The sequence below is a fragment of the Mus caroli genome, unplaced genomic scaffold, assembly GCF_978045245.1.
Source record: "Mus caroli unplaced genomic scaffold, Mus_caroli_1 scaffold_8, whole genome shotgun sequence".
In the NCBI taxonomy this organism is placed as follows: Eukaryota; Metazoa; Chordata; class Mammalia; order Rodentia; family Muridae; genus Mus; species Mus caroli.
The window spans coordinates 41,272,942-41,286,637 of record NW_028227263.1 but is presented as its reverse complement, the minus strand read 5'-3'; the positions used below and the strand labels follow the sequence as shown (position 1 = coordinate 41,286,637).

Sequence of the window (13,696 nt, the reverse complement as noted above, 5' to 3'; positions counted from 1 at the left end):
ACCATCTTCCCTTGGTGTATTTCCCTTCCTCACCATTCACTCTGCATCTCCTCCTCTGAGCAAAGGGATTATATCTGGTACAGTGTTTCTCCACTATGCCATGGAGAGGAATAAAATGTTAGACCCTTGGGCACAGGTTTATGCACAGAGGGTTCTGGAAACTATGTTCATAGATGCTGGGACATATTTAGGCTCCCTATAAAGTTTCTCTCCATGGGACTAGTGAGGCTGGAAATCCAGAGGCTTGAAAAGGCTATCTTTAAAAGCATAGACCACAATGCTATTCAGCTCCATGTGAAAACTGGGAAATAAAATATCAGTAACATCAGAATCCAAGTAGGATACAGAAGAGATAGCAGAGAAGAGAAAAAGCAATCAAATATGCAGAAGTCTTCCTTTTTTTAACGACTATCTTGAGAACCATTCCGGACACAGCAAAATACAATACAGTGAGATTGGTACAGATAAGGTAAGGTCTGTGATATTCATGATGGCTTTGTACACTTGTTTCTATGCCTTTCTCTTCTCTTCCTCCCTCTTTCCTCTCTTACTTCTTCCCCTCAGCCCTCTTAGTCTCTCCCATTCCTGTATAGTTTATAAAAACACAGGTACACACATACTTCAGTAAAATTAAAATTATGAAGGCTAGAAAAGCAATCGAGCAACAAATCTATCTGTAAGGTTTGCTGTGCATTCTGTGGCAGATGACAATTTACAGATCACTGTTATGTTTGGGTCGGAATAAAGATGTGACTAATGTCAGTATCCAGATACAATTCCATCAGTAATTTCATCTTCACTATAGTCTGTTCCTGCCTCTCTCGTGCTCATTCTCATTTAAAGCTCCTTCCACTTATTTTCACCACCTACTTCCCAATACTTTGGGGAACCATATCCAAAATTTGATGTAACATCCCTGCTAGAGCAGCCAAAACCTGCCTGTTTCTCCAGTATCCTTCATGCATCAGTCTTGAAATGGCCTGAATTTGCTTTCCTTCCCAGACATTCAAATTGTTTGATTTCATGTAGCTGAGGAATACTGAAGAGGGAAGAGTAAGAATGAGAAGAGAGCAGAGTTCTCTTGAAATTGAGCAGTACTGGATTATGTATTATAAATGGATATCTAGAGAAGTGTGAGAGCCTGAGAGCAGCCCTTCATTCTTTCTGTAACAACCCACTCTTCTAGACAACAATGACCTCATTTTAAACAATGGTCTTTCCTTGGAATCTTGGATTAAAATAAAACACTAGGAATCACCTGTGATTTTTTTGGCTACCTTCTGACCTGCTTCCCTCAGATCCATTAGTCTTGTTCATTCTGAAAATAAAGATATTAGTTGGATTTTAGTTGAATATTCCCCAATTTCTTTTATAGGAAAAGAAAATGTTTGATAAAGTAAAGAGATTAGTCAAAGTTCCTCAGCAAGTAAAGGGCACAACAAAAAAATTTAGCCACTTTAAGTAGAAGTAGTTTCAAGTGTAAAAATAGTCCACTTAATGTTCTGCAAAGGCCAGAAAGAAAGAAACAATACTGTAAAAGGAAATCACATTATCAGTGGCCACAGCATTTGTGGATGCTAGAAGGGAAAGTACCCTAATTATCACCAACTCAAGTTTTACAATGTGCTGTGGAACTGAGGTGTTTTTCAGTGAGCCCATCTAAACCAAGATGGCCTCCAAAAATAACTAGCTTGTTAGCTGCATGTATCAGACACTGCTGGTATCACACAGCTCCAGCAGAAAGATAAGAACAAGTATTCTGGCTAAATTTTTAAAATATTTTTTATTAGGTATTTTCCTCATTTACATTTCCAATGCTATCCCAAATGTCCCGCATACCCTCCCCACAACTCCCCTACCCACCCACTCCCACTTTTTGGCCCTGGCATTCCCCTGTACTGGGGCATATAAAGTTTGCAAGTCCAATGGGCCTCTCTTTCCAGTGATGGCCAACTAGGCCATCTTTTGATACATATGCAGCTAGAGTCAAGAGCTCCGGGGTACTGGTTAGTTCATATTGTTGTTCCACCTATAGGGTTGCAGATCCCTTTAGCTCCTTGGGTACTTTCTCTAGCTCCTCCATTGGGGGTCCTGTGATCCATCCAATAGCTGACTTAAATTTTTATAAGAAATAAATGTCCTGGTGGCTGTAAATGATACTGGGCAAGACTAGCCCCCTCTCTCATTCCCCTGAAACCTCACCTTTGCTGGTAAAGTGTCCTGCTGTAAACAAACACCCTAAACATGGTACTAACTGTAAGTTAGCCAAATTCCATAAACAGCTTCCAATTTCTTAGACTACCTTCTGCCCTTAAACACTGGCGAACGTTGTCTTCTTCCTTCTACATGATTAACTTTCTCTTAGGCTTCTGTGGGGTCTTCTATGGCTCTGTCTCTTCGAATACAAAACAGAGCATTGTTAATAACTCTTCTACAGGACATTTACTTGTGATAGCTACCCAACAAGCTAGAGAAAACATCTGGTATTCAGAACATTATACTCCATTGTCTTTCTGGACTCTACATCTGTCTATCTGTCTCCCCACTTTCTCTCTCTCTCTCTCTCTCTCTCTCTCTCTCTCTCTCTCTCTCTCTCTCTCTCTCTCTCTCTCTCTCCCCCTCTCTCTCTCTGTGTGTGTGTGTGTGTGTGTGTGTGTGTGTGTGTGTGTGTGTGTGTGTGACTGTCTGTGTCTTGGTCTCTCTCTGTCAAATCTCTCTGTCTCTCTCTATGTGTCTCTCTGTCTTCAGTCCCTGTCTCTCTGTCTCTCTGTCTGTCTCTGTCTCTGTCTGTCTCTGTCTCTCTCTCTGTCTCTGTCTCTCTCTCTGTCTCTCTCTGTCTCTCTCTGTCTCTCTCTGTCTCTCTCTGTCTGTCTCTCTCTGTCTCTCTCTCTCTCTCTCTCTCTCTCTCTCTCTCTCTCTCTCTCTCTCTCTCTCTCTCTCTCTCTCTCTCGTACATTCACAGATGGAACCAAAATCCAGAATCTTCTATCTGGATATTAGGAATATGAAACTAAAATTTTCTTGTTCTATGTCCCAGTAGCAGATCTTCTGCCACTATAGTATAAAGAAGTTAGGTCATGTTAGTTATTAGAGTTGTATAATACCCTTAGAGCACAAAAAAATTAAAGGATTTTGTTGTTTTTTGTCAAGGGATTTTTTGTTTGTTTGATTGCTATTGTTTTTTTTAATTAGGTATTAATTTCATTTACATTTCCAATGCTATCCCAAAAGTCCCCCACATGTTCCCCCACCCACTCCCCCACCCTCCCACTCTCACTTCTTGGCCCTGGCATTCCCCTGTACTGAGGCATATAAAGTTTGCACAACCAACGGGCCTCTCTTTCCACTGATGGCCGACTAGGCCATCTTCTGATATATATGCAGCTAGAGACATGAGCTCCGGGGGGGTACTGGTTAGTTCATATTGTTGTTCTGCCTATAGGGTTGCAGATCCCTTTAGCTCCTTGGTTACTTTCTCTAGCTCCTCCATTGGGGGCCCTGTGATCCATCCAATAGCTGACTGTGAGCATCCACTTATGTGTTTGCTAGGCCCCAGCATAGTCTCACAAGAGACAGCTATATCTGGGTCCTTTCAGCAAAATCTTGCTAGTGTATGCAATGGTGTCAGCGTTTGTAAGCTGATTATGGGATGGATCCCCGGATATGGCAGTTTCTAGATGGTCCATCCTTTCATCTCAGCTCCAAACTTTGTCTCTGTAACTCCTTCCATGGCTGTTTTGTTCCCAATTCTAAGAAGGGGCAAAGTGTGATTGCTATTGTTAAAGGATTAAAAACAGATAACCTAACAAAAATTTAACTTTAGAGTCCAACTATATTTTAGATATTTAATCTTTTTATACTTAAAGCTAGACACAATTTTAGGTTATAAATATTATGGATATATAATACTTAATCTATATATTATAAAACAAATATAAATGATTCATCTGATAAGAGAAAGGCATTTTTTGAAAGATATACAGAGTGGTTGGTTTGTTGTTGTTTGCTTGTTTGTTTGTCAATTTGACACAATTCTAGACATATCTGGGAAGAGGAAATTATTTCTTTTGCTTTTGAGATTATAAGTAAATATAATTAAATCATCCCCTCTTCCCCTTCCTCCCTCCAAATCTTTCTTTAAATCACTTTTTGTTCTTTTTCAAATTTATATTGAGAAATTGCCTTTATAGGATTGGCCTGTAGGCAAGTCTGTGGGATATTGTGTTAACTAATGGTTAATTTGGTAGGACCCAGCTCACTGTAGGTGGTATCACCCGTGGGCAGGTGGTCTGAGTTGTAAAAGAAACCAGGCTGGGCAAGCCCTGAGGAGCTAGCCAATAAACCACACACCCCCAACCCCCCTCCAACCCCCCCCCCCACACACACACACACCTTTACTTCAGTTCATGTCTCCAGATTCCTGATTTGAGTTCCTGCTCTGACCTCTTTCAATAGCAGAGTATGACCGGAGAGTTGTAAATTGGAATAAAACCTTTCTTTCGAAGTTGCTTTTAGTCATGGTATTTTATCACAGCAATCAAAACTCTAAAAGAGGTATGTGAGTATTGTCAAAGGACCAGGAGACTAGAAACAGTTTTGAAAATAACTCAGCTCCATAAGATGAAAAGGCACTAAAAATTAGCAATGTTGTTGTAGAGCAACAGGCTTCTCAGAGCAACAGAGTTAAAATAAGGATAATTCTAGGGCAGAGCATCTCACTGAGCTTTATTATGTCAAGTTGAGTATACTGAACTAATGAACAAACCCCTAGATTTATAACAAATCAAAACACTGGCGAAAGTATAATGCATCTCATAGGATTTATGGTTTTTTAATAGTAGACCACACTTTGAGAGACACTGGGCATGGGTGGCAGTACTCAAAGTGATTAATGAACGTGAACATCAAAGAACGTGAGTAAATAGCATAACAACGAATATTACAGGTTTTCTCAGTGATCTCATGAGTTAGCAAAAAGGGAACAATATTGATTACAATAGGTCTCAGAAGTAAGATGGGTGTTGAGCGAATTGCTAAATTACTTTTTTGTTGTTGTTTTTTTTTTTTGTTTTTCAAGCAGGGTTTCTCTGTGTAGTCCTGGCTGTCCTGGAACTCACTCTGTAGACCAGGCTGGCCTCGAACTCAGAAATCCACCTGCCTCTGCCTCCCAAGTGCTAGGATTAAAGGCATGTGCCACCACTGCCCAGCTAGCTAAATTACTTTTGAAGAAGATCTTATCTCCATATTTATGCTATTTTAATCAGCACATGGACGGATGTTTTTCTATCTCCCAGGTCCTTGATAATGGAAGTGCTTAATGAGAAGATAGTCTCCCTTAACAAGAATTCTCAGACATTTGCTTGGAGAATGTCTTCTATCAATAGCACCCAGTTCCATCCCTCTTTCTTTATCCTGGTAGGGATTCCAGGATTGGAAGTTTTTCATATATGGATTGCTTTCCCATTCTGTCTTGTGTATCTGACTTCCCTTGTGGGAAACATCACCATTCTCTTTGTGATCAAGACTGAACATAGCCTTCACCAACCCATGTTCTACTTTCTAGCCACATTGTCTATGATTGATCTGTGTCTATCCACATCTACTATTCCCAAAATGTTAGGCATCTTCTGGTTCAATCTCCAGGAGATCAGTTTCGGGGGCTGCCTTGCTCAGATGTTCTTCATCCACGTGTTTACAGGCATGGAAACTGTTTTGCTAGTGGTCATGGCTTATGACCGCTTTGTTGCCATCTGCAAACCTCTCCAGTACACCACGATCCTCACCAATAAAACCATCAGCCTTCTTCTCTCGGTTGTTATTGGAAGAAATTTAATTCTTGTGACTCCGTTTGTGTTTCTCATTCTAAGACTGCCCTTCTGTGGTCACCACATCATGCCTCACACATACTGTGAGCACATGGGTCTGGCCCGATTAGCTTGTGCACCCATCAAGATCAACATCATCTATGGACTCGTAGTGATTTCTCATATCCTTGTGGACATGATCCTGATTGCCTCTTCCTATGTGCTTATCCTTCGAGCTGTTTTCCGAATTCCCTCTCAAGATGCCCGATTGAAGGCGCTAAACACGTGTGGTTCCCATGTCTGTATAATGCTGTGTTTTTACACACCGGCTCTGTTTTCTTTCATGACTCACCGCTTTGGCCAAAATATTCCCCACTACATCCACATTCTTTTAGCTAATCTATATGTAGTCATTCCACCTGCTCTGAACCCTGTCATTTATGGAGTCAGAACTAAGCAGATAAGAGAGAAAATTATAAAAATAGTTGTACAAAAAGAATAATTCTATGTAGATTTACATAAATGTATCCACATATGGCTCAAGGTATATAATAATCTCTTGAAATTCTTTATAATTTTAGGTGTGGTTTCCATGTCTAGCACTTTGATCCAAATGCTTTAAGTATTAACAGCTAAGAAAATCACAATTCTGTGGCATCCTTCCTCTGGAACACTGTTTCATTCCCTAATGGCACCCGTATCTGTGGTGGTGTCACTGCTCTTAGAAGCCCCAGCGGCCAAATGTACTGTGTCGCTTGTTAAAATATGATACCATAGAATGAAGTATGAATGGATAGATATATGGAATAAAAATATTGTTGAGTTTAAAAAAAAAAAAGAAAATCACAATTCTGCCCAGTCTCCCCACTTCCCTCTACATGTCTGGACAAAGTTTAGAAAGCCATGGAGATAATGTCCTTTGAATAGAATCACTTTCAATAAAGAGGGATATCACTTCATTTCTCCACACATCTTTAAGTAGTGGTACTTGAATCAGAACATCTAGTGTCCCACAGAATTCTATCCTTTACAATAAGCCTAGACTTTCCCTTCATCTCTAAATCACTAAATCACTTTGATTAAGTTCTCTATATCTTATCCTTATAGTTATCATTGCTCCTTCTGAGTTCTCACTCCTTCTCCCCATACTTCCTCTCTCTATTCTTCTGCCAATAAACTGGGTCTTAAGGGATTTGACAAACCACTATAAGAATGTTAAGGAAATGTGATACTCTTTTCCACTTTAATGCAAGTAGGTGTGAGTAATTCTAAGTGTCATGTGTCTAAATTCAATTTGACTCTATACATCATTTGCCTTCATGTACATAGTACTTCATAAAATTTAGAGCAGAATATAAGGTCAATTCTATGGCATAAGCTTTAAAAAAATCTCTGTAAAGTTTCTCAATGCTATGAATTTCGAATATTTGCTCTCATTCTCAAATTCCCAATATGGATGAATAATGAAGTTTTGTTTAAATTGCCATTGAGATGAAGTTCATGACTGGCTAGAAAATTTTTGCTTCAAAATCAGCAGATAAGTCCTGAATGTTTTCTGTTCAGAAATGTTGTCTAAGTCTACATGTCAATACAAAATTACTCAAATTATCAGATGACTAGGAAATATCAGTATAAAAACCCAAGAAGATAGTAAAAGGTAGCATCTATTCATCTCTGGGAACCTGAGCAACTTTTGTTCTGAATGACACCAGCTATATCCCATTCCTGCCTGGTGTAGCAACCTGCAGAATTTCCTGGTTTGTGTACATGAATTGCACTTGAGTTTTACAGCCTATTACTTGTGCATCTGGAAATTATTTGTTACAAATTGCAAGTGAAAAAATTTTTTTAAATGCATCAAAACTTGATCCATGAGCTAATCTTACAAGTAAAATGACTAAAGTCAAAATAAACACAGGTACTTAGGTCCAAAATGTACCAAATAGACCCATCTTTAGCATCATTTGCATGTGGCAAAAGAAAGAAGCTAGCTCAGACAGATTATATTTATCAGAAATAATCAGCTCTCATTAAGTGGAATGTGAGTTTCTGGAAGACAAGTATTAAGTATATCATACATAAAATTAGGGAGGTGGTCATCATGAAGATAGAAGGGTGATTATAAGGAGGAAGGGAGATAAGGCAACAGGGACTATACAGAATAATGGAGGTGTAAATGTTAGTAATGTGTCATGTGCATTTATGAAATAAAACCTACTCCTGTGGACAATTAACATACTCTAATTAAAACTGAAAAACCAAACGCCTTCCCTCTATAATTTGACAGATTTTTATTAAACTGTGATTATCATTTTTAAAAACTTGCCAACCCTTCCCTATACATTTTATTCCAAAAGAAATCAAGGATCTCTGGACACATTTTCTTAACCCTGCAACTATGCAAATGTATATCTAAAATATATTGAAATATTTAGAGGTAGGGTGATAGCTTGGGGATCTTTTGCTGTTTCTGCAAAACTGTAGTTGATTAGAGAATTACGTATCCATACATTTCAAATGGCAAGCAAAATTTTTATTTGTTTGTCTTATATTTATCAAGAATCAAATTATTGTATTGTTGAACCTATAACATGAGCTCATGAAGACAGTTTGCATCCTGGATCATTGCCTTGGCAAATGCATATTGCTGACATCTACTGGTCAAAGGAAGTAAGTAGCTTGATTAAATAAATACTGAGCTTTTCATGGGCTATCTTTAGTAAATTTAGCTTACTTATTTATGCATTGTATTAACTCACTACATTCTATGAAAAGCCATGTGGACTGTATAATTGCCATTTTTACCACTCATGAAAAATCTATAGTAAAATTGATAAGGCCCAAAAATATGAGAAGGGCCTTTGGTTACTGTATTAATGGAAATGGATTTAAATTGCCTGACTCCAAAGTATTAATTCCAGCAATAAGATATTTAAAAATTAAAAATTATTGCTATTCTTTATTTGTTAAACAACTTTTTGTTAGAACAGGACAAGCAAAACAAAACTAGTTTTCTGTTGGACTTTGTTTCATATGTACATCAAGCAGGTCATAGATGATAGATAGATAGATAGATAGATAGATAGATAGATAGATAGATAGATAGATAGATAGATGACAGATAAAAAGAAGAGAACCCTTTCTTTGGCATTTTTAGCTATCTCATACAAAACAAATAATTATAGCATAGCTAAGCACACACACAGAAATGCACAGAAACATACTGAAATGCTTTGAGTAAGATTTTGTTGTTTTTTTCCTTTCCTTCTGTTTGGTTAGTTGGTTTTGTTTACTTTTTGTTTTTTCAAGACAATGTTTCTCTGTTGTAGCCCTGGCTGTCCTGGAACACAATCTGTAGACCAGGTTGGTCTTGAACTCACAGATCTCCCTGCCTCTACCTCCAGAGTGTTAGGATTAAAAGGTGCCACCACCACCTTGTTTGTTTGTTTGTTTGTTTGCTTGCTTGCTTGTTTGTTTTAATGTGACTCTTTTCCTTTGGGATTACAATGAATGTGGTCATGACACACTGTAAGTCAGAAAGGGAAGAAGGAACACTCTGAAGGCCAATTGGGTTACTGTTGGCCAATAAAAATGGTTGGCCTCTGCAGTGACAGAGACGTGAAACTGTCCTCTCAGGCAGAGTGGGGCATCTTCAGGTCCCTATGCCTAGACATCCAGCTTTACCTGCCTGACCGTGGCACAGTGTCTGAAGCTGGTGTTTGCTAAGGACAAGGCTTTCTGACCCTAGAAGCACTTAGAGCCTGGCACACAGAGCTTTGAGTTATATAAGAAGGCAAAATGTTTACTCAAGTCTGGCCTGGACCTTCAGAGTGTGGTGAGGCTGCCACCTGGTGAGAGCATCGATGACTGGATCGCTGTGCATGTGGTGGACTTCTTCAACTGTATCAACCTTATCTATGGCACCATGGCTGAGCACTGCAGTGAGACCTGAGCAGCATTCATGGCTGGTGGGCCCCACTATGAATACTGCTGGTAGGATGACTATCAATACTGAATGCCCGACAAGCTTTCAGCACCCCGCTATATGGAATTGCTCATGGGATTGAGGGTCTCATCAATGATGAGGGTGTCTTTCCTAACTGTGTTGGAGTTCTCTTCCCCAAGAACTTCCAGCAGGTCTGCACCAAGATCCTGGCTCTTCAGAGTCTTTTTTCATGTCTACATCTACCACTTCAACAGCATCCTCAGCATGGGGGTGGAGGCAAATGTAAAACCTGCTATAAGCACTTTTACTACTTCATCCAGGTGTTCAGCCTGGTAGACCAGAGGGAACTAAAACCACTGAGGGAGATGACAGAACGGATCTGTCACTGAGTCCAGATCTGGATGTTGTTGCCTATTTGATGGACCATCTGAATGAATACAGTGTAGCTGGAAAAGGGGACCCTTAGGAGCCTGTGGGTAGAGAAATCTGAAGGCCTACTGAAGAGTACAAAACCTCTATAGACCCAACACCTCTGGACTTCTTAGAAGTCTGTGTACCAGAATGCATGGAAAAGGGAAGGCTTCAAGTGAGCAACAGAAGAAAAGTAATTTAGCCCCTCATATTAAGTCCAAGAGTAGGGTAGACTACCAGGTTTCTGCTCTGAAACTTAGCCCTTTCACCCTACCATGATGGTTCCCAAATACATTGGGGAATATAGATGTGGCTCAAGTGATGGCAAGAAAATTATAGTGAGTGCCTGCACCTGAGTAAGCAGGTGTCTGTGGGGACTGTGGGATTTGTCTGAGAGATCCAGGTCCTTCTAGACACATAGTACGACCTCATGCTGGATGATGGATGGATAGATGGATGCATGATGGATGATGGATGTATAGATAGATGGAGAGGTTGACTACAAGACTATAACCATTATAGGAGTAATGATAGCTTTGTGAACCAACTCTGACCATGTGTACAAGTGTACAAAATGTGTGTGTATATGAAATTGTACCTCTCAATCTTCTAGACTACCATCATCTATCAACATGAGTCCCTGGCATTTGAGTGGAGATTAGACAGTGCAGCTTTGCCCTGAGTTCCTTAAGCCTCTGACCTACCACCATGTGGGCTGATTTGCTCAGACAAGGATATGTAGGAATTGTCAATTCACTCATCTCTGCCTCCAGAAGGGCCTGATATCCATTAAGCCTCTGAGCAGAGCAGTGGTGGCTCATACCTTTAATCCCAGCACTTAGGAGGCAGGGGCAAGTTGGATCTCTGTGTTCAAGGCCACCCTGGTCTACAGAGTGAGTTCCCAAACAGCCAGAGCTACAGAGAGAAACCCTGTCTCAAAAACAAAACAAAACAAAAGAAAACAAAACAAATGGTAAGCCTCTTGAGGGTTAGGATTGATCCCTCAGGGTCCCCTGAATCTGGAACTTGGACTCAAGATACTTCAATCTACAACCCAGAACCTACTGACATGACTGAAGGTCAGCACAAAATAGCCCTCCAGACTAGGGAGCCACTGAAACTTGAATTGGAGAATGTAGAGTCTTTTCTTCTATCTCAAGACACTGAGGATCATGTAGCTGATGGAGACCTTTCCATCCTAAAAAAAACCTGCCTCAGCCCACTCTCCTGATACTTTCATGCTTCTTGGATCTCCAAGCACTGCTATCCAGAAAGGCTGGAATCCTCATTCAGTAGCCATTACTCAGTACCTCCATGCTGAGCCCTGTACACTGACTTACGGGTAGGGAAATAGGTTTCTGCCCTTCCAGAGCCTTTATCCCGAGAGGCCAGGATGAGAACAAGAAGTCACATAAGAATATTGTCTCTGTCTCTCAATATGCATTGGAGGAAACTAAAACTGAAAATTCCAAGGTTTTTAACTTCTACTCTAGGGCCTGCTGATTGAGACACCAAGATGCATATGCAAACAGAGGTTGTCAGACACTATCCAGGACACAACTATTAATGCTTTGAGTAAGGATTTCTAGCCTGATGCCAGAAAACCCTACCACACCCTGGGTAGGATAGAGTTGGCTGCTGAGGAAAACCTCTAAAACCAGGCCCCTTCTTATGGCTGAGGAACTACCTGCCTTCCAGAGAAACAGCGGGGCTCTCTGGAGTAGCAGGACCTGGAATGTCCCTGCTGGCTCCAGAAAACTCTCCAAGAGAAACAGGCTGGCCTGCTGTTTTGCAGTGTCTCAGAACTGAAGACAGTGGGAGATTCCCCCACAGTGTGGTACAGAATATATTCTGAAATCTAGGCTGCAAAAAGGGACCATGTTGCGGGGATCTATTTTTGTGAAAGAGGAAAGATTTTATTTTTTTTGATAAGATAAAAGATAAAAACTAAAAAAAAAAAAAAAATGGTCTGCCTCTAGCAATATGTACAGAGTATAAAACTTAAATAAAAATACAAATAAAATTTTCTTTTAAAGTACTTTTTAGAAAACTAAGTCTTGGAATGCATTTTGGTTTTGTTTATTTGTTTGTTTTAATCTTTTGTTTATTTATTTCTTTATACTCCAGATTTTATTGCCCCACCCCCACCCCTGTCCACCCTCTGACTATTCCACATCCCATACCTCCTCCCTAGACCCCTGTCTCCATGAGGATGTCACCACCAGCCACCCACTACCCAACCAGACTCTAAACTCCCTGGGGCCTCCAGTCTCTTGAGGGTTAGATGCATCTTCTCTGACTGAACCCAGACATGGAAGTCCTCTGCTGTATGTGTGTTGGGGGCTGACTGGTTGGTGGTCCAGTATTTGAGAGATCTTCAGGGTCCCGGTTAATTGAGACTTTAATTTTTTGTTTTTCTGGGTTTTTTTTTCCTCCCTTGCTACAAATTCACTTTGCAGTTTTGGTAAGGCCAACACTGCTCTCTGAGGGTGGTACCATTCAGTGAATCTAATAAAAGGGACAGAAAGAATGCAAAGGACATAGCACAGCCATGCAGATAAGATCCCCCAGCAACTAAAGTTGCCTACACTGGCCTGTCATTATAAATCTGGGATTAGAAAGAGGTGTATGGGTCCTTACCACTCCCCAGTGAACTATTGACTACTGATGAATTCTGGGAAAGTACAGACATTGTCTTCACCAGGCTCCATTGAACCCAGAGTTACACAAATGGCTTGGTTACAGCTCAGTGGATCACAAAACAAAACAAAAAGACATGAAAGAGAAAAAATACTTGTAGGGAAGAAAGGAATTTGACAGAGGTGGAAGGAAGATAAGAGAAGGTAGAGGATGAGTGTCAACAGAATGCACTTCATACATATGTGATTTTTCAAAAAGCAAATACGATAAAATTATAATTAAAAATCATGTCATGTCCTTAAACTGTACTTTATCCTTGGCATAAATGTCTATTGTATTTATTTTTGCTTTTTAATTAATATATAAAATTAAGGGGCACCAAATGTTCACAAAAATACATGCAGTTGTATGTGTCTAAGTGTGTGTGTGTGTGTGTGTGTGTGTGTTTCCGGCTGTGTCTATGTCTGTGTCTATATCCAGGTTTGGAAATAAATCTCTCCTACTTATTAATTTTATAAGTTTCAGCGATGAGTTAGTAGAACTACTGGGGTTTTCCTACCATGCTCTTTTCCTTCTTCATTACTTCTCTGCCAAAAGTTACGTCACCTATCACCACAGTGAGATTTGCAATATTAGTGTGAAGCCATCATGCCTCTGAGCAACTAGCCTCCTGAGACATGTTCATGGGAGAGTGCTCCCTGGTGATATACAGATAACTGACCATTGGTACCCAGAAACAGAAAAAAAAATCTGTTCTCAGAGATGTGGGAATTTTCTGTGCTGTGTCTAGGTCCTCATTGGGAGGAGGCTCTCCTCTGAGAATTAGAGATCTTCTTTTAACTTCCTGACTCTGGTTATTGAGAACTTGATCCCATACAAGTTGCAGTCTATGGCA

General features: G+C 40.1%; 1 protein-coding gene and 1 pseudogene across 1 annotated transcript; both read left to right on the top strand.

The window, feature by feature from the left end:
- Positions 1-5,304: 5,304 nt before the first annotated feature.
- On the top strand, positions 5,305-6,306 carry LOC110298755 (olfactory receptor 52E4). The gene has a single exon (XM_021168184.2). It carries the CDS (start codon positions 5,305-5,307, stop codon positions 6,304-6,306), a length of 1,002 nt encoding a protein of 333 aa, XP_021023843.2.
- Positions 6,307-8,441: 2,135 nt separating this feature from the next.
- LOC110298023 (MOB kinase activator 3C pseudogene) lies at positions 8,442-10,139 on the top strand (annotated as a pseudogene).
- Positions 10,140-13,696: the final 3,557 nt, after the last annotated feature.

Bases quoted from the DNA above. Each gene is read 5' to 3' on its own strand.
- LOC110298755 (XM_021168184.2), top strand. From the start codon at position 5,305: ATGGAAGTGCTTAATGAGAAGATAGTCTCCCTTAACAAGAATTCTCAG.